This window comes from Ursus maritimus, unplaced genomic scaffold, assembly GCF_017311325.1.
Source record: "Ursus maritimus isolate PB19 unplaced genomic scaffold, ASM1731132v1 scaffold_22, whole genome shotgun sequence".
Taxonomy (NCBI): Eukaryota; Metazoa; Chordata; class Mammalia; order Carnivora; family Ursidae; genus Ursus; species Ursus maritimus.
In genome coordinates, this window is record NW_024424675.1 from 19,733,904 (window position 1) to 19,754,548 (window position 20,645).

At 47.7% G+C, this 20,645-nt stretch overlaps 1 protein-coding gene across 1 annotated transcript in view; it reads right to left on the minus strand.

Annotated features, from left to right (window-relative positions):
- Positions 1 to 931: 931 nt before the first annotated feature.
- TMC2 (transmembrane channel like 2) overlaps positions 932 to 20,645 on the minus strand; it is a 53,529-nt gene continuing 33,815 nt past the window's right edge. Inside the window, exons 12-18 of the mRNA XM_008703425.2 lie at positions 19,452 to 19,580; positions 16,613 to 16,680; positions 15,537 to 15,776; positions 8,202 to 8,327; positions 5,299 to 5,377; positions 4,338 to 4,455; positions 932 to 1,609 (exon numbers count right to left, since the gene is read on the minus strand). Of these exons, the coding sequence (XP_008701647.2) occupies positions 1,392 to 1,609; positions 4,338 to 4,455; positions 5,299 to 5,377; positions 8,202 to 8,327; positions 15,537 to 15,776; positions 16,613 to 16,680; positions 19,452 to 19,580 (978 nt within the window). The 3' untranslated portion in view covers positions 932 to 1,391. The remainder of the gene's footprint in view (positions 1,610 to 4,337; positions 4,456 to 5,298; positions 5,378 to 8,201; positions 8,328 to 15,536; positions 15,777 to 16,612; positions 16,681 to 19,451; positions 19,581 to 20,645) is intronic.

Sequence of the window (20,645 nt, forward strand, 5' to 3'; positions counted from 1 at the left end):
GCAGGTAAGCTCAGGGCCAACGTGTGTCCTCCCAGAAGAAGGCATATGACACACAAGAGTTTGGGATTGGGGGTTGGACCTGAGTTCCATGGACAGGAGGCACGAGCAACATCTTCGTTAGCCTTCCCTGGAGACAGATGGGGGCGAAAGAACTGATCTGTTTCTCCTGGTCACGTGTCCCCATTCCCACTCCATTCTAGGTCACGTGTGAAGGGCTGGTGCTGGGCCGGGAAGGGGGAGGAGCTGGGAGGGAACCTGGGAATTACTTTAATTTATAGCTTATGAAATCTCTGTAAAGTCTCCATCTCCCCACCAGGATTTTGCCTGACTTCCAGGGTGTGGGGGATTCTCCTGAGAACCCCTGAGGCCATGGTTGGGCGCTAGTGGGGAGAGGACTCCCTTTAGAACAGTCAGAGACATGGCCTGAGATGATCCCGAAGCTATGCTGCGCCCCGGGGTCTGGGAACGTGGGGCAGAGGAGAGCAGGGAGCCACCTGCAGGACACCTGTGCCGTCAGAGTCTTAGATCGTGACTCGCGCGCTGCTGAGCTTTGTCCTTGGTGCCAAGGCCCTCTCAATGGTCTGGCCTCCCTGGCTTGTGCCGCCCAGGAGTCATTCTGCACAGAACTGCACGTGACACTAGCTGAACGTAGAATCACCGAGACAAGGCTCTGCATTGCACCCTCTGCTGAACTCCTCAGAGAAACCATCTTCAACGTTCCCCACACAATAAGCAGACTATCAGATTCCTTTTCGAATTGGTGCTTGAGAAGGACTTTTCTGCCCTGAGCAATCTAAGTTGTCTTCAGTTAGAAGAAATACTTGCTCCTTGCCTCACTGCTAGAAGGTTCCCATGCATTTTTGCTGCTTAATGGCATCAGCTCCCCTCAGGCTGGGATCTGGGGGATAATCACCTTCCTACTCACCATGGCTGGGCTTTGGTTCACTACCTTTATTTTCAGAGACTTCTTGTACCTTGTATTTAAACCACCTCATCTCCTTTGGGTAGAGGTAATGGTTAGGAATGTGGGCCGCTCTGCATCCTCCTCCCAGTTAGTAAGGTTAGCGGAAACCAGTGTCCCAACATGGGTGCCATGAAAGAAGTCCATGGTGGTGGTCATGACCCTGCCCCCTCCTCCCAAAGTCTGGAGCCGAGGGAACCATGGTGAGTGCAAGGTCCAGAGCTGCCTGAACCAAGATACTGGGAAGGGCAGTTTATGGGGAGTGGGGAGACTCAGCTCCCCTAAAGAGTGGACGAAACCATTGTCCTCCCCTTGTGGTAGCCAACAAGTGCCTGAGACTAAGTAATCGAAATTCCCACAATGAGAGGAGAGAGAACGTGCGTGTGTGCGTGGATCAGCCCCAGGATGGAGCTTGTGTGAGTCCCAGCTGTCAGTGGGGAGGTCTCTGAGCACTCTTTCTAGAGGCTGATCTCCAAGGATGAGTCTGAGGCCAAGCTGGGCCAGAATCTGGTCTGGCACCGGGAGGTCGAGCTATGGAGAGGTGCCGGGAGGCAGGAAGCATGGTCCCACTGGCAGAACTGGAGGTCCCAGGATCCTGGGCCTTCTTGTCTGGGGTCTTGTTTTGGCTGGCAGAGTGAGGTGTTGTCCCTGGAAAAGGAACCAAGACAAAGAATGAGGATGTGGGGGAATTTGTTTCAGTTTCCTGGTAGCGAATGGGAGCCCTCTGGAGCTGCCCTGTTCTGTGTGTGGATTTCAGGCCCATTTGGTGAAGCGAGAATGGTCAGATGGTCCTCAGGCGTCTGGAGGCAGCTTGGCCTGGCCTTGGCATAAACAGATCTGTTGGAAGAATATGATCTGCTAGCTGGAGAGCTAGGTTTTGAACGTGGGCCTTAAACTGGACTCTCTGAGCCTTGGTTTTCTGGAGTATAAAGCTGGGACAACAGTAAGTCTCCCAGGTGGCATACGATGCTGCCAGGGTCACATTGGATGCTGGAAGGGGCTGTGCAACCTGCATGGAATCATATTCAACTTCCAGCGCTTTCATTTCCTTGTGTCCTTCCCCTCCCCTAACTCTGACCTTGGGTGATTACTGGCTTGTTCTACACCAAACGCAGTTCCTGGGACACAGAAATGGACTGGGTTTCCCTGGTGGGTGAATGTGGCCCGTGACTGAAGTCCAGACTCTGATGTGCCCCACTTCCTCTGGGCTCCTCCCCTTGCACCTGTCTGGGGCAGGCAGAGTCACCGGGTGGAAGGAGCCAGCATCCCCGCCGTGTTGGGGAAGAAAGTGCCCGTCAAGTGGAAACACCCAATTTAGACTTTACGTTGAGTGAGAAGCAAACTTTCATTGTGTTTGAGTCATTAGTTGTTTGGGCCTGTTTGTTACAGTAACGGGTATCATTCTAGCGACTACTTCGAGAAGAGAAACTAAGTGAGGGCAGCCATGGAGGCCACCGGCGGCCATCTTCCTAGGCTCCCCCACAGCCCATTCCCACTGATGGTTCAGATCACACCAATTTTTAAAAAGTCAAACACTGCAGGACTGAGGTAAGCAGCTCAAAATCGAAAGAGCTTTGGATCTGTACTAAAAACTCAAATTTGGAGAAGGTCAAACTTTTAAGCAGCAGCCTAGTAGAGCAAGGGGGGGAGAAGTGTGTCAGGGGGAAGGGGACATTGGGACTGTGGGGACGTGAGCCGACCACTGTCAAACCAGCATAAGTTCCTTGGTTTGTCACAGAAAACATTTTGTACACCTATTGTTTTCCTTCCATATGTAAGTCCATCCGTGTCCGAACATGGAAATGGAATGGATTCCATTTTCTCAGTTTTGTTGGTGATACCACAACATAACATTGCATGTGCTCCATTTCCTGCCCCATGTGGGACAATTAAGGGATTTCAAATATTTTCTTCAGTGTCACGATAAGCTGCCAGCCAGTCGCTCTTCTGCGTTTCAACCCTGAACCAGCCTTTCAGGGCATCCACGGACTGCCAGCCGATCTGACCAACAAGAATGTCTACAGCTTCGAAATGTCTTCCACGTATTTTGGGAGACTCGCTAGGGACAGCTTCTGTTGTGACACAGACTTCCTGTCCTCTTTCTGCAACATCCCTTTGCTTACTTGCTACCAAGGATTCGGTAGTAATTCATTACTATTCCAGCATCAATAACGATACTGACAAGTATTCCAGTACCAACACAGTGTTTGCCGGGTGGCGCATGGTGTCCCTTGTTCTTCCTCACCTGCTTCCACAGCCACTTCGGTCACTGTTGGACCTCAAGAATTCAAAATAAGCCAACGGAGGATGTCCGTCTTGCAGGGAGATACTGCTATGCGGTTATATCCTTCGTTTCTCTTTTTTGTGGTCTTGCCTCTATGTCATAAAGTCATCACATAAATAATACAACTTCTGCACTAAAAATTCCAACTCCTGAACTTCCGGCCATTTCTTGTGCGTCTTGTTCACTTCCTGCATCGGAGGCCAAAATCACAGCATGCTGATGCAGTTTAATTTTACAGCGGGACAAGCTTTGGGACATGGGGTCATCCCAGAGATGGTGTCTTTTGATTTGACCTTCCCTCTCTCAAGGTGGAGATGGTCTGTGACCACTCCCCGTTGAAGCCCTGTGACACTTTCTTTGGAACACGTGCGGCCACTTCTCGTCCTTTTATTCTAGATATTCCAGGGTTTCTCTTTTTTAAAAGAATACAAACTGGTTAAGGTAGGACTAGCGGCTGCTGGATTCAAATCCAATTCTCCTCCTAAAGAAAACATTAGAAACTACACAGAGAGCAAATACCTCCCCCATCCCCAGGCCAGTGACTGTGACCCCCCCCCTTGTCAGCCAACCCTCAGGGCATCTTAGAGCCATCTGGGTGGGACGTCAGCAGTGCTCCTCCATTGGGTTAAATAGCCAGATAGAAAGAGGATATCACGGGGGCACTGTCAGGCTCAGGAGAGAAAGTGAAGAAGACGAAATCATTTCAGAAAAGAAGGCTCACTTGTGGCGAATGTCAAGAGTCACCGTAGAGAACGCCGCGAGAGACTTGGTGGGTAGAGGTGAGGGAGACAGCCGTCAGGAGAAGTGGAGATGCTTCCCCATGTCACAGAAGCCCCTCCGAGCTCGTGGTCATGGGTTCCCTCTCAGTGCGCCAGGACTCTGTGAAGCTCGCCTCTTGCCGAATCCCATCTCGTTCTCCCCACTCCATGAGGTGGGACCTATGATCCATTCTTAGCTTAACGTGTCCAACTTCGCACAGCTAATTGTCAGAATTCTGACTTCATCCCAGCTCCCTCTGATTTCTCAGCAGATGCTCTCTACACCCTTCCATGTGGCCCTGTAAAGAAGCAATCGTCATGAAATAGAGTTTACCTTCTTTGGTGAGTTGGAGCTGGGTGGCATTTTTGGAGGCATCTTTAGCTGTGTCCTCTGAATCTTGGGCTGTCTTTCTGCCTTTGACAGACTTGTGGCTCTTCTCGACTTCGCGGAGCTGCAGGAAAAGAATGAACGGTTCTCAGGGCAATGGGTGTTTGAGGCTTAGAGCCCGGGATGGCGAGATCTAGGGGACAAGGACTCTGTCTTTGGTTCTTGGTAATGACCTTAAATTGCCAGGTCTTGGTCCTCGCCACTGGTTGGAGAGGGCAGCCTGACAGTCAGCTTCGCCCAGCATTTGGAGGAACGTCTGGCCAGGGGAGGACAGAAACCCTACCAATCCTGCATTTCAAGGTTTTCTGTATCTGGGCAGGAGGACGGTGAGATTAACAGAGGGAGGTGCCGAGGGGGAGCTGGCTGTGAGGCAGATGAGATTAGTTCCAGAAGAGGGATGGAGGAGCAAGGAGGACAGGGCTTAGAAAGGGGTGGGGTCCGCCCTTCACCGTTTATAGGAGGGGGGTGGGTGCTGGGAGAGCAGAAGAGAGCGGTCAGAAGAGAGAGGCTGCCTGTGTGTGGCCTGGGGCTTAAGAGACCCTTTAGGCCATGGGCACAGGCACTGTGTCATTCTGACAGTGTTTTCTCTAGTATTTCTAGTATTAGTTTGAATCTGTAGGTATTATTGGGGGTACTGGTTTTATGTATGAACATTGTTTGAGGCCATTGAATTTCTCCTGTTCTTCAGCAACCTCTCCAAATTTAAGCCATCATTATTGTGTGCCTTGCAAATATCCTCAAAATAGAAATGCATGCTGTTTAGTCTTACAAGGCTTCCTATAATACAGGTAGTTTGGGATCTGGTTTAGAAGGGAGCCATTTAGATAATACAACTGGGTTCACAGAACAAATTAGCAAAAACCAAAACCATGACATATTTTTGAATGAAAACTCCCGACAGACTCACCGCTTGGATTTTCTTTCTCAGCTGGGCATTAGCTCGGGAAAGGCTTTTGGAAACTGAGTTCAGGTAGTAGATGGCCAGGCTGCAAGAGAAAAGTGAGCCTCCTGTGGTACCGTAGTCTTGGAAAATGGTAAGAGCTGGACGCCTTCTGGAGGATTCCAGGCAGGCTTCCTGGAGTAGGTTGCCTCTGGGCAGGGTGGAGAGATACCCTACTATCCTAAGTTCCCCACTTAATGTGGAGAAGGTTCTGGACACCTTGCTTTCTATTTTATTAAATGTGGGAATGACATACACATTTTTAGTTCCCAGAGTGCTCAGTAAATGTTGGCTAAAGGAATCATCCTTCTTGGAAATTGGAAGAGGTGGGGGAGGGGCAGGGGTTCTTGAAAGCAGAGGAAGCCGCTTATGCTTCCTGGGGAGCTGCCCTCGGTCAGGCTCTGTGTCATGTGCCTCCCAATCCACATCTCCGTGGTTTTCACGACAACCCCGCGAAGTAGAAAGAATGTCTCCCATCTTTCCAAATCAGTATCCTGGAACTCAGAGAGGTTAAGTACTTTGCCCAAGGTCACCCCATCTATCAGTACTTGTTGGAGCCCACATTTAAGCCAAAGCTCCTTCCCCAGTCATCAAGGCTAAGAGAGGAGGGTCTGGGAGCTAAGTGCTGGCTCCAAGTTTGCCTGGAAGGACAGATGCAAAAGGCCTGGGGGTCCTTGCTTAGGGAGCACTGATGGGGTGTCTGGTCCTGGGCTGGTTTTCAGAGTCCAGCTCCCACTGGCTGCCTGGGTGACCTCTGAGGCCAGAGCCTGGGCTTCCCTTTCACAGGACCTAAGGTCAGGCGCTATGACCGAGGTGCACCACCCGAGAGGGAAGGGGCCACAAAAGCCAAGGTGCCACCTGGATTGGGTGCTTCGCTGGCCTGTTAGTTGGGAGCTTTCGAGGTTCATCCTTCTTCGTCACATTTCTCCTTGGATTTCAAGTCTTAGCTGCTCCAGCTTGGGTCTTCTAAGCCTTCCTCGCAGGGTGGGGCCACCCATCGCCACCTCAATGAGGCCACGAGATCTCTCCAGCCAGAGAGGAGGAATCACATTGTCTTTGGGGGTCAGAGGCTGTCATGTGACCCCCCCGCGCCCCCTGCAGAGCAGAGACTCAGGGGGAGTCAGGAGGACGGGTGGAGGCAACAGGATCTGTTTTGCAAGGCCCCTACTCTGAAGGCCAGGCCTCATCTTCTCTTCTAATAACCACCCGTTTATTAGGGAGGAATTGGAGGTCAGAGAGGAGGAAATGCTCCCGGGTGGCTGTGCGCCTCCGTTCCCAAATTCAGCACTTCCCTTTGCCACCTGCCAGGATCAGGTCTGGGTTCCAGAATCTTCTCAGGCAGTCAAGGGGTCGTCCAGGGTGTCACTATCATGCCAGTCCTGTCTCAGGCCAGGACGAGGAGCAGGAGATGTTCCGATCAGGGAGGTAAGGAAATACACCTAATTGGGGGAGCCATTCAGCACTTTCTAGAAGGACTGGAGAAACACATACGTAGGACTGGTCACTTCCACTTCCAGAGTCACACACTTGCCCAAGGACCACACTTGCAATAGCGAAAAAGTGGAAACAACCTAACCGCCTCTCGGCAAAGGGACCGGAAGGATAAACTGCGGCTTCATCTTACTGCAGAGCGGAGACGAGCCATTGTAGTGCTCCACAGGGATACATCCCCAAACATAATGTTGAGTGAGAAAGTGAACCATTCCTGAAGACATTTAAAGCCCAGAAAAGGAGACCACATGAGCACGTGTGATGAAAACACCAAACCATGTATGGAAATGATAACAGCGAATTCCAACAGCGGTTACTTCTGGGGAGGGAGGAAGAGAGCAGGGCTGGGAGCGGCCTGAAATGTATCTGTAACATTTTATTTCTTGTAAGGGGACAGATCTGAAGCAAATAATGCAAGCTAGTACCATCTGTTTACTCTTGTGATCCCTTTCATGTTGTCTGTACTTTTCTGTATGTTAGGAATATATTTCAGTTTAAAAAAAGCACTCCCAAACAGGTTTTTATAAAGAAAAAAGACCCTATTGTTTTCACTAGTAGATTTTTGATGACGGTCATTCAAATTCAGGACTCTCGCTTCCCACCTTCTTTTCTTTTTCTTCCCTTGTTCCTTCCTTGAACATGTTATTTGCCTCCTCTGCTCTAGGCCTGGGGCTGGTGTTGGGGATGCAGAGATCAGCCACTACCCTTGGGGGTTCTCGGTCTTTGGTGGGAGGGAGAGTGGGGAGCGAGGAAATGCTCCAGTGTCCCCAGGGACAGGCTGAATCAGTCCCTCTGCTTCTCAGAGACCCAGAGCCCAGACGTCTTTGATATTTCTAGGGAGCTGGCAATGCCCATCTGTATTCCTTGGACCCCTGTGCCCCCTGAAAGACTACAGCTGTCAGCTCCTTCACCTCTGTGCCTGGAGCTTCCCTTCCATCCCCTGCAGAAACCCTTTGACCCAAAAATGCAGCTGACCCTGATTGCTGGGGAACTAACCCACCCCTCTCTCCCCCTTTAGGTTTCCCAGTCCCACCCACCAGTGACCGATGGGCGCTGGTCTACAGATGCCCCAACCCTCACCCTTGAGCAGGATAACTCTGAGACCCACTGTTTGCTCAGTTCTCCAGCAGGAGTCTTCCCAGTGGTAAAAGTCTTCCCAGTGGTAATGACCTTGCTGTCCCCTTCCCCATCTCACATCCGTTCCTCTTCCCCAGTGAACTATTTGCATTTGAATCTTTGTGCAGGATCTGCTTCTGGGAAATGCAGATTAAGGAAAAGGGGGGGGGAAGAAGGACCTAGAAGGACCTGCGGTGGGGGGGGGGCTCAAGTGTAAGGGGAAGGTTGCCAGGAGGCAGAGCCACGGGCCCTGGCTAACTTACAACATCAGCAGGATAGCTGGGACGATCAGGCCAGGGTTGGCGAGGAAAGCGAAGATCTTGCCCAGGAAGGTTGGAAAATCGTTTTCAATCGTCTCTTGGATGACGTCATACATTCTGTTTTTCCCACTGTGAAGAGGAGAGAACACATGACAGCTCACGACACAAAGCTCGTGTGGCACACACAACTGCGCCCGCGTCCCCGTGAGTCCCAAGCTGCCACTCACCCCTGCTTTTCTGGAAGAACCAGAGCTCTGTTCCAAAGGAACTGCGCATCAAACATGCGCCACGAGGGGCTGTCTCATAGCTGGTCAGCCCCCCGTGGTCATGTCCTCGGTACCTCAGAACTTCTCAGCCTACATCGGTCTCCTGGGTCTGACACCTTCCTCAACAAGATGAAAATGGGTTTTCTCCTCTGCTGTCCTGGGAGAAAATGGCCAGCCAGGTGGCTATCAGATCAACGTGGAGCTCCCTCTGGGCCCCCGTGGAAGGGAAGAGTTCTCCAGAGGCTTATGTGGGAGACAACTTCATGGGGCTGCTCAAAAATACCTATAATTCGTCTTCAAACGATAGTTTCAGGAGATCGGATCACCCAGGACAGGCTCCTGGACAGGTCGCAGCAGAAATTTTGATTTTCTTCAACTACTCAAGAACCATTACGTAGGCTGACTTCCACAAATGCCTGCCCAGAGACTATGGTCCCCTGAGGGCTTTGGTTGGTAGTTTCAGGGCCAAGAAATGGACGTTAGGGCTTGAAATTCCTGGTTCAAATCCTTGCTGCTTCATCATTTAGCTGTGGGGCACAGTGGATAATTTACTTATTCTCTCTCCACCTGTTTCTATCCGTTCCCTCGCTCTCCCCATTACAGCTGTCTTGTCCAGTGTAGCTATTAAAAATAAAATAAAAATCGATTTAAAAATTAAGCAAAATTAAAAATTCAGTGTTTTACTCTCACATTTCAAGTGCTCAGTAACTATGCGGCTAGTAGCTCCTATTTTTGAAGAGCAGATATGGAATTTTTTCATCACATAGAAAATTCTATTGGACAGTGTTGCAGAGGTTTGATATCTTTGGCCAAGATACTGAAAATTTCTCTGCCCTAGTTTCCTTATCTGTATAATATAGCATAATAATGATATAGTATAACATGGATAATAATTATATTTGCCTCAGAGGATTGTTTAGAGGGTGTAGATACAAATTTATACAAAACACTGTGTATGGGGCCATCAAACGATAAGTGCCTTCCAAAATGTTGCAGCCAGAAGCTTCATTTTTCTCTTCTGTAAAGTACTGATCAAGGATTGGCAAATAACGGCCCATGGGCCAGCTTTGGTTTGTGACTTGTTTTCCTATGGCCTGAAAATGAAGAATGGTTTTTATGTATTTCAGTGGGTGGGGAAAAAAAAGAAGAATATTTTGTGATATATAAAAATTGAAGGAGGAAATTCAAACTTCTGTGTCGCTAAGTAAATTATTAATGGAACACAGCCATGCCTATTTATGTATATACGGTCTGTGGTTGTTTTTGCGCTCTAGTGGCCGACGAGAAATAGTTGTGTCAGAGACCATGGGGGGCCATCTCAGTGCTTAGCTCTTTTAAGTGCCATGCGTATCACCATGTTGTGACATTTAATTAATTCTTTTTTTATTATTATCAGTGTCGACATGTCAAGTAAAAACAAGAAAAGTGAATTTCACCTGTTATGCTTTTAAGTCTCAGTTAAGTATGGGTTATTTTGTCCTTGAATCATGATGTATTAGGTGATGTATTAGTTTCCAGTGGGTGTTATAACAAATTGCTACACAGGTGACTTCAAACAATACCAATTTGTTCTCTTATAGCTCTGCACGCCAAAAGTCTGATGTGTTTCACTGGGCTGACATCAAGGTGTTGGCAGGGCTGCACTCCCTTCAGGGGGACGCTCTAGATGTTTCCTTGCTTTCTTTTTCAGCATCTAGTGCTTTATTCCTTGCATTCCTTGGCTCATGGCCGCTTCCTCCGTCTTCAAAGTTGGCAGCATAGAATCTTCAAATCTCTCCTTCCGTGGTCACATCACTTTCTGTTCTTCTGTAGTCAAATCTCCTGTGCCTCCCTCTTAGAAGGACACTTGGGTGATTTAGGGCTCACTTGGATAATCCAGGATAATCTCTCCATCTCAAGATCCTTATTTATTTTTTTTTAAAGATTTTATTTATTTATGTGACAGAGAGACAGCCAGCGAGAGAGGGAACACAGCAGGGGGAGTGGGAGAGGAAGAAGCAGGCTCCCAACGGAGGAGCCCGATGTGGGACTCGATCCCGGAACGCCAGGATCACGCCCTGAGCTGAAGGCAGACGCTTTAACGACTGCGCTACCCAGGTGCCCCTCAAGATCCTTAATTTAATCACATTGGCAAAGGCCCTTTTGCTGTATAAAGTAACATCCACAGGGATTAGGATGTAAGTATCTCTGGGAGCCATTATTCAGCCCATCACCATATGCTCTCGGGTTCTCGAAGATTCACATTCATCCCACCTGCAAAATACATTCACCACCATCCCTGCATCCCCCAAAGTTGCAACCCATTAGAGCATCAACCCACAGTCCAAAATCTCATCTAAATATCATCAGCACAAAAGTCCCAAATCTCACCATCTAAATCACGTGTGGGTGAGACTCTGGGTCTGATCCATCTTGGGGCAAAATTCTTCTCTCTCCATGGACTCATGAAACTAGAAAACAAGTTATTTACTCCCAAAATACAATGGTGGGTCAGCCATAAGCTAACAGTAAAACCTGGCAGTGTTACTGCTCATGTGACATTCTTAAATACCTGGGGGGGGTCTTCCATGTATGTCATGGGAATTCAGTCCATTAGATAAGAGGGTCCCACGCAGATCTTTCCTGGAGAATTCTATCTCTATGTTTGCCTTCTGCTGTGATGGTTGAGAGGATCCCAGTTACGAGCTTAAGAAAATCCTCCACGTGAATGAATATTCAGGTTTTTTTAAAAAAGATTATATTTATTTATTTGTCAGAGAGAAAAAGGCAGGCAGAGGGAGAAGCAGGCTCCCAGCTGAGCAAGGAGCCCGATGCAGGACTCGATCCCAGGCCCTTGGGATCATGGCCTGAGCCAAAGGCAGACGCTTAACTGACTGAGCCATGCATCCCGAATATTCAGGTTTTTTGATCCTTCAGAGGCACTAGCAAAAAAGTTTCCAGCCTGCCCCTTGGTTTTCTCTTTAGAGCATGTTTTCTTGACAGTGAGTCTGTTTTTAGTGTCTTTTGCAATCTGGACAGGCTGAGAATTTCCCAAATCATCCAGTTCTGGTTCCTTTTGGCTTATCAGTTCTTTTCTCAATTTGTCTCTTTCCTCTCACATCCTAGTCTAAGCAGCAGGAAGAAAACAGGTTGCACTTTCAATACTTTGCTTAGAAATCCCCTTAGCCAAACATCCAAGTTCATGATTTACAGATTCAGATTTCCATACACCTGTAGGACATCGTTCAGCTGAGCTTCTTGTTCTCTATATAGCAAGGACTCCCCTTTCCTCCCCTTTCCAAAATCATGTTCCTCACTGACCAGTGGTGAAGTAATTAAATTGTGTTTGATTGCAGGGGCTGAAGAAACGCATCCGGAGAAAATAAACTTGCTTGAGACTTGTACAATTTCCGGCAAAAGCAACTGCTTGAAGAGTTGAGGACATTGAGAACAATGTTGTATTCAAAGGGAGGCCAATGATGTCAAGTGGTTTTCCTTGGCTCTTGATGAGTCAGTAGATGTTACTGATGCTGCTCAGTTGCTTATTTGAGGAGTTCATGCCAAGTTGGAAGTGACTGAAGAACTGATTTCTATGAATGTACCGTGGGGAACAAATACGGGTGAAATTTTCTCAAAGAGTTGAGAATACATTAATTCAGTGCAACCGAATGGAATGGAAGTCAGTACACCTGAAGGGAAGTGGGATCTGCTATGATATGCTACAGTTGACAATGGTCAAAATATATACAGGGCAGAAGAAGGCTTAGGGGCGCCTGGGTGGCACAGCGGTTAAGCGTCTGCCTTCAGCTCAGGGCGTGATCCCGGCGTTATGGGATCGAGCTCCACATCAGGCTCCTCTGCTATGAGCCTGCTTCTTCCTCTCCCACTCCCCCTGCTTGTGTTCCCTCTCTCACTGGCTGTCTCTATCCTGTCGAATAAATACATACAATCTTTAAAAAAAAAAAAAAGAAGAAGGCTTAGCTGGACAAATTTATGAAGCTTGTGAAATTTCAGGTGTGGACAGACTATGGTTGGTTATTCACTGTCTTACTCATCAGTAGGTAATTTGCAGAAAATATTTGAATCTATCACATGGAATTACACTCGATAGTGTCAATGGTGAATTTGATTTGTTCTCATAACTTAATCATTTTCTGATCTGTACATTTTGTCAGAAATAGAAGCCGAGGATTCTGACTTGCCCCACTGCACAGCAGTTCAATGGCTTAGCAGTAGTTAAGTTTTATGGGAATGTTTCTTCTACGGTAGGAGATGTGTTGTCGCGTCTGGTACAATGATGGATCCAGGTAGCAAAGGTGGCATTCTGAGCAGTAAAATTGATATTTGATGACAGAGAACAGTAACTCTGAAGCCCTGTTATGTGAGATATTATCACCGCCTTCCCCCCAAGAACTCCATTCTTTTCATTGGTAGACCTCTATTACAAAAAATTGTACTCTATTGTTATCATATCTCGAATTTTGTCAATAATAAAAACTTTGTGGCCATTTGTTTCTCTAATTATATAAGTATTTACATAATATTCTTGATTTTTTCTCCTGATTCCCAAAGCTGAAAATATTTACCATCAGGCTATTGCCGGAAAAAGGTAGCTGAGCCCTGGTGTAGATAATGCTTCCAACTTCATAGCCTTGTTGGAAGTACCAGCTACCCCCAGCTTGGGCAGGACTCAGCTTCACAAACTCGTGTATATGCCTTACCGTGGAAATTAGCACCCTCCTTTAAGTACTTTGCAAAGCATACACTAAATCCTCATAACAACACTATGACAGAGGCACTACAAATATTCCCATGTTGTAGGCAATTAACTTGTGGTGTAGGGAGTTAAATAACTTCTCGAGATGACCCAGCTGACAAAGGACCGAGCTGACTCCAGCTAGAGTCTATGCTCTGAGTCAGGGGGAGAATTTTTTTCTGGAAAGAGCTGATAATAAAGATGTTAGGCTTTGGGAACCAGATGGTCTCTGCTGGAACAACTCCATTGTGCTGTTGTAGTGAGAAAGCAGCCACAGATTAGATTATATGTAAGCAAATGGGTGTGTGGCTGTGCTCCAATTAAACTTTGTTTATGAAAACTCTACGTTATGCAATGTTGCCCATCTCATCCAGTTACGTTGTCGGTCTGGATCTGGTTGAAACCCTGTTTCTCCCTGTAAAAGTGAATTTTTGCGATGTGAAGGGTCTAGTTTGAGCACTGACCATAAACCAGGTGTTCTATTCTGGACACTGGGTATAAAGCAGTGAGAAAGGAACCAAAAATCACACCCTCAAGGAGCTTATGTCCTGGTGAAGGAGACAGACAACAAACACGATAAATAAACAAAACGCCTGGCATGCTAGATGTTGATAAGGAGATGTAATAAGCAGAAACACTAAGAAATCTGTGTGTGTGTGTGTGTGTGTGTGTGTGTGTGTGTATGTGACATTTTAGTTAGGTTCTCCAGGGAAGGTCTCGCTGAGAAGGTGACCTCTGAGAAAACACCTGAAGCAAGTTAGAGAGAGAACAGCTGTAAAAATATCTGAGGAATGAACTTCTAGCTGTTGGTGAGTTTTGATCAGAACGGTGACAGGAAGGCAGTGGCAGCCATGTTTCCTTCTGAGTTCCGTTTTCAGGTTCCTTTCCCTGCTCTCTGGCTGTTGGCCGTCAGGGCCTCTCAGGGTAGCAAATGAAGCCAGGGCGGGGCAGATGGTGAGGGCCAGGCATGGCTCAGGCCTGCTCATGGGCCTCCTCTCTGGGGGCAGGTAGGCAGCCCGAGCAAAGGGGCACCGGCATTTGCACCCAGAGCTCAGCCCTCCAAACCCTGCTTAGGAAGAAGTCAAGAGAGGCTTTAACCATTTCTATCATGTGGCTCTCCCTTCAGCCTGGCATCCCAGGCCTTCTACAGCTCAGTACATTCTTCTTCTGTAGATTTAGGCGACCCCCACCCCAGTTCCTTCCATCTAAACCCCCGTGCAGCCAGACCTCATTGCCACGAGCACTCCACTAGCGTCTCTGAACACCACAGCACGTGGGGGGGGCACCGACCACAGGCTTTATCTAGGTAAGTCCCTCCTAAATGGGAAAGTACCAGATCAGCGTTTCCCCGTGTGTTGATCCACGATGGTAGGCACAGAGCCAGGACTAGAGTGAGCTGGGTGAGGCCCTGGGAGCTACTCACTCGTAGGGTTGTGAGGGCACAGAGTCAGTGCTTCACCAGCCTCACCCTGCTCCCGGCCCTGGATGCGTGTTACAATAAAGGGAGAGTCTGTGGTCAAGGAGGATGCAAACGCTGGCTTGCACACATTATCTTATTGCCCGATTCTTCTGATCCATTAATAAAGAGTGCGCCTCGAGCATTTCTAAGTGAGAAGGTGGCGGATACAAGCGGCAGCATGCTCCAAACTGCCTGAGCCACAGAACTCCTTCTTACAGAGTAGAGAGGTGGCTTTGTTTCCAGAGGGTCTCACGCTTGGGAAAGAGAGCAGCAGATGCATATTATTCCTCAGTGTACCTCCTCCTTACACCATTATTGATTTCTTTATACGATGCCCAGTCTCCTGAACTAGTCTGACTTATACCCTGAACCCACAGTGCTGACAAATGCTCTGCAGAGCATGGGACCCAGTCAAGAGTCTCAGTCACTACTTCCCATGTGATTGGCACTGACAAATGTATGGTTATTTCATCTTCAGAATATCCCCCCCGTTACCCATCCCATGCTAAGGTAATCCAGGGCACTAGGTTATCCACATGTTAAAAGATCAGAGCTGCGCTGTCCAATATGGTAGCCATCAGCCGTGTGTGCTTATTTAAATTAAAATGAATTATAATGAGATAAAGAAATTCAGCTTCTCGGTCCTCATTGCAAGTGCTTAAGAGCCACACGTGGCTGGTGGCTATCATAGGGCATCATGCAGCGATAGAACATTTCCATTCTTGCAGAAAATGCCATTGAAGGGCTCTGACGATGTGCCCAGAGCTCCACGGCCTTTTGCAGGCTGATGTGACACTAAAAGAGGACTTCTGAGCCAGTGCTCTCTGAACAGACCGCCCTGGGAGAGGAGCTGCTCCCACGCAACCAAGACTGTGCACCTGAATGGCCCGCAATCAAAGGAGGGCGGGAGGGACATGATGGTGTAGGCCACCGGCAGGAGGCTGAGGAAGAGCACCAGAAGCAGGAGGCCCATGTAGAAGTTGTTGGATCGGGAGGCTTTGAACACGCGTTCGTGGGGGACGTTGCTGCTCATCACTGCCCAGCACTGGAAGTACATGGAGGTCAGCAGACGCAGCACGTTGATGCCTACTAGACCCGGAGCGTAGAAGGAGCCCATCCTGGAAGGGCAGAAACCACACACCTGGTTGGCCCCACAGCAGGAGAGGCCAGAGAAGGGTGACAGGAGGAAATGGGATCGATGGGTTAGGAGCATGAGGCCTAGCTGCTTTCCCTGCAGGTCCCAAGGGCAGGGGTCTCCCATTTAAGCAGGACATCTATCACCAAGCCATAGCCACCCATTCCTTGGGAGAGGGAGGCCTCCAAGCACTGCTGGCTTGGGTTCTGGCTAGGATTTAACCACCACTTCACCACGAGGCACCTAGCAAATTATTCGGCCTCCTGTCTGTTTCTCCATGGTCCCCCTAAAACAGCATTGCTGCTCAGAAAACTATCGGAAGTTCTTAAAGGAAGAGAATTAGAAGCTGGGTTGCAGCAAGCCCTCGGCCTCTTAAAAGACTTTGGCTGAAATTACACAGCCTTAGTTTCTAACCCCCGCCTCAAGGGAGCCCCTTGACTCCTTTCCTCCTCCACTCCTTCCTATTTTCTCCCTCCTTCCTCTTTCTTTCCTTTCCTCCTCTGCTTCTCCTCCTTCTCCCTTTTTCCTCCCCTTTCCTTCCCTCTCTACTTCTTCCTTTTTCCTTCCTTCTTCTCCTTCCCCCTTCTATCTTCTTCCATCCCTCTCCTTCCCTCTCCGTCCGTGGCAGCACATGGGTGGGCGAGATACGGTCCTGGTTCTCATCTATCTTGCCCTCTGTTTGTCATCTGAAAGGAGGCAGTTCAGAGAGGCCTGAGGATTGGGGCAACCTCTTCCCCCAGCTAGTTGGAGGCCAAGCCTGGGATTCCAGTTTTCTGACTCCCCCGAGGAGGCGGTCCCCAGACAAAATGCATAGCTCACCAGATCATTCCTTGGTTGAAGATCAAACCGAGTACATTTCCACTAATATCAAACTCAGCGTACGAGGGCTGCAGGGGGAGGCAGACAGAGAGAAAGAAAGTTGTTAGGCGTCAGCCAGCCCCCATTACCAGCCAACTGGCTGAGCCAGGGCCACTCCCAAAGAGCTTGCTCTGGTGACCTGAGAGGAGCCTCGGATTCACAGTTCTGCTTCTTTCACACATTTCCCATTTTTCAAGAAAAGTTTTGAAATTCTTAAAGTTGGAAGTTTTTCCAATGACTTTTTCCATTAAAAAAGTGAGAGTTTTTACCATTTAGGACCTGCAGGCCGACAGTGTGTTCTTGGGAGGACCCTGGCCCCTAAGAGAACATTTTAGCAATGCTCTAATCAGAAATTTACCTTAAAATTATAATCAAGGAATAAACCTAATGGATAACCAAATGCAAACAATTAAATGAGGAGTCAAAAGATAGTTTTAAAAGGAAACAAAAGAACTAAGCCACTTCTCCACTTGTCTTTTCTCCTTCTCATCTTCCTCTAGTCTGAGAGCAGTTCGTGGAAAGGAAAGACCCCAGCCAGATTCATGTTTTCAGGCTGACTCTGATTTTCAGAATTTTGGAGACTTGTCAATTGTTTGAAAGAATGCAGAGTGTGTGAGCGCTGGGGAATCAGGGCTCCTTATGCAGCATTTGTCCTCCAGAAATGGAGGTCAAGGGTGACAGGGCTGAGGAGGAGGAAGAAGTTAGGATAGAGAGAAAGGAGGGTCAGGCATGGATCAAAGGAGGAAATGTGCACATTCCAAATATGTGGGGGTTACGCCTTGGGAATTTAAAATTTAACATTTAAAAATATTTTTAAAAAACTTCTTATCTGCTGGGTTTTGTGTCCTGGTTAGAAAAATTGTCCTTCCCCAAGATTATAGCTTTACATATGCTTTCTTTTAGAATTTATGATTTCATTTTTCAATATTTAAAACTTTGATTTACCTACAATTTACGTATTTTGGTGAAATGAGTAAGAGATTTAGTCCCCCCCCCCCATGGTAAACCAGTTGTCTCCACCCTTTGTTATATAATACTTCCTTTCCCACTGGGTTGAGAGACTGCCTTTTCTCTTCTTTCTTTTTTTTTTTTTTTAAAAGATTTTATTTATTTATTTGACAGAGATAGAGACAGCCAGCGAGAGAGGGAACACAAGCAGGGGGAGTGGGAGAGGAAGAAGCAGGTTCATAGCGGAGGAGCCTGACGTGGGGCTCGATCCTATAACGCCGGGATCACGCCCTGAGCTGAAGGCAGACGCTTAACCCGCTGTGCCACCCAGGCGCCCCTTGAGAGAGACTGCCTTTTCTTAAACTAAATTTCCGCATAGATTATTTCATATAGATTGTATTTCTGGATTTTCTATTCTGTTCCATTGATAATTTTGGTTATTCCTTGGTGCCAGTTTTGACTAGTATAGCTTCATAATATGTTTTAATATAATGGTAGGTCTAGCCCCTTTCATTTTGCTGTCTTAAAATTTTTCCTGGCTATTTCCACATGTTTATTTTTAGAATGAACTTTAGTATTATTTGGGGATCTTGTTGAACTTATAAATTAACTTGAGGGCAATGCCGTCTTAGCAGTCTCCTGTTGTCCTATTAAAGATGGCATCCTCTCTGAGCATGAGGTTCGTTCACCCTTGTTCTCAGACGAGATTATGACGGTTTCCTCACCGTGAGGAGGAGGTGAGTAAGCTTGTGTAAAATTATGGCTGGTGACTAAAAGAAAAAAAATGACAGAAACCTCTACTGGAGCCCTTACGTAGGCCAGGTACCCTACGGCAGGCCACGATGAAGATGACATAGGTAAACAAGATATGGAGCTCAGTTAAAGGGGAGTGCTCCCCAACCTCCCAACAACAGTGACTAACAGGGTCAGTGAGTGAGGTGTTGTGGAAGAGACACACACAGGACAAATGAGGCCAGACATTCTGCCATATCACGGAAGGCCACCACAGGGAGGAAATGACACACATTTAGAATGTGCAGTTTCCCAGGTTGTGGGAGGGGGGAGTAGAGTATCCCAGGTGGAGGGAATGAGTCCAAAGAGGTTTCTCAAAGCATAATCCAGAAGACAGCACCAATGGCTACTGTGTTCTTGGTTGGTTCCAAGGCTTCCTAAAACATTCACGTCCCCATCTGCCCTCTCCCACTCCAGGATTTCATTAAAGCCTCAAAAATTAAGAACTACCATTTCCAGGGCACCTGGGTGGCTCAGTGGGTTAAGCGTCTGCCTTCGACTTGGGTCATGATCCCAGAATCCTGGGATCGAGCCTGGAGTCAGGCCCCCTGCTCAGCGGGGGGGTCTGCTTCTCTCTCTCCCCACCCCTCTTGCTCGGTCTTGTGGTCTCTCCCTCTCTCAAATAAATAAATAAAATCTTAAAAAAAAAAAAGAACTACCATTTTGCCTTATCCACTTCCATTACCGATCCTATCACTTGCTCAGTGTGGACTCCAAAGGATGGGGGTCTTGTCTTCCCTAATGAAAGCTGATGCCGCTTTGGCATTTCTCTACTACCGTCTGCTCAGCACCGAAGTATGTGATCTACCTTTCCCAAGGCCAAATGCCTTCATTTCCCAGATAGGAAGGTCACGTTGTTAATTATATGGGGAAAAAAATGGAGTTTCCTCTAGGAAGGCAAATCTGACACTTAAAGGAAATACAGATGAAATGCTTCATTACTTTGCAGAGCAGAGACTGGCATCAATTATCCAAACAAATGCCCAGGAATACATCTGACTATATCAGATAAGATGGTTGAGACGCCTCTCTGCGGGATGTTCCTGAAACCGTGACCTACAAATCCAGCCTCCAGGTCCCAGCACCAGCAGTAGTTCATGAACCGGACAAAACAAGCCCGCAGGAAGTCCCCCAGCAGGATGGTGATGTATGTTACCAGCATGTCAGACACCGTCAGCCTCATGAATTCCTGCAAGGCGGAGCACAGGAAAAGGGCATGGTCAGGGTCAAACCTTGCCCACTTCTCCCAGTTGACTGCAGTCACGCACCGTCTTCCCCACCCACCTGAGTCTTCTCCGTGACCTGCTGGCTCTTGGTGGCAGAGAGATGGTGCAGAAAAAGGACACCAGGCTTTGGAAAATGCTTATTTTTGGGTCCCAGCTCTACAAGTTACCGATCATATTGCTTTTGGAATAATCTCTGAGCCTCTCAAAGCTGATAATGATATCAACCTTGCAGCGTTATTGGGAAGCTTAGTGATTATGCATGCAAATTGCCTGGCACATTGGCAATGCCCAGTTTATGGTAGTTATCAGCACGAATGCACAGAGAGAGGATCTGAAGGCTCCCTCCTTGCTTCCTCCATCTCTTCTGAAATGTAACTGCCTCCAGCTAAGACTGAATCTGACCATCATCCCTGGGGACAAGAGCCAGCATTCTTCATCTCCTGCTAATTGGATTTTTGGCTTGTTATACAGAGATAATAACGCAGGTTTTTTCATGAGGCATATAGTGGAAGAACCAAAAGCCAAGTTTTTCTCTGCTTTATAGAGTGTATATAATTTATTAATTTAAAAAAATGGAGAAGATCTACCAGGCATCATCACAACCTTAAAGACATCTATCTAATAGCCCTGGAGTTCCTAGGGGGCACAGGGTCTGCTTTATTCATTTTTGTATTTCAAGATGATTAATGAATGTTTGCTGGATGAACGGCTGATGAGTTTTCAGGATTATTCCTCAATAAGAATTCAAGTTAATGCTCCTAAGTAACAGACAAATCAACATGTATCAGGTCTCTACTTTTGTGCAAGGTGATGCTCTGGGGCCTGGGGTGGAGGTGGTGGAGGAGACAGGTGAGCAGGACATAACAGCTCAAACCCATCACTACTGACAAGTTCAGAAAGAGACAAGCTTTAATCAGTGTTGGAAACAGTGATGAACATTCAGGGAGGAGAGCAAGAGAGACATCTTCCAAGGGTGTGAGACAGGAAATGAGAAATTCTATTGCAGAATATTCCGAAGGAACCATGTA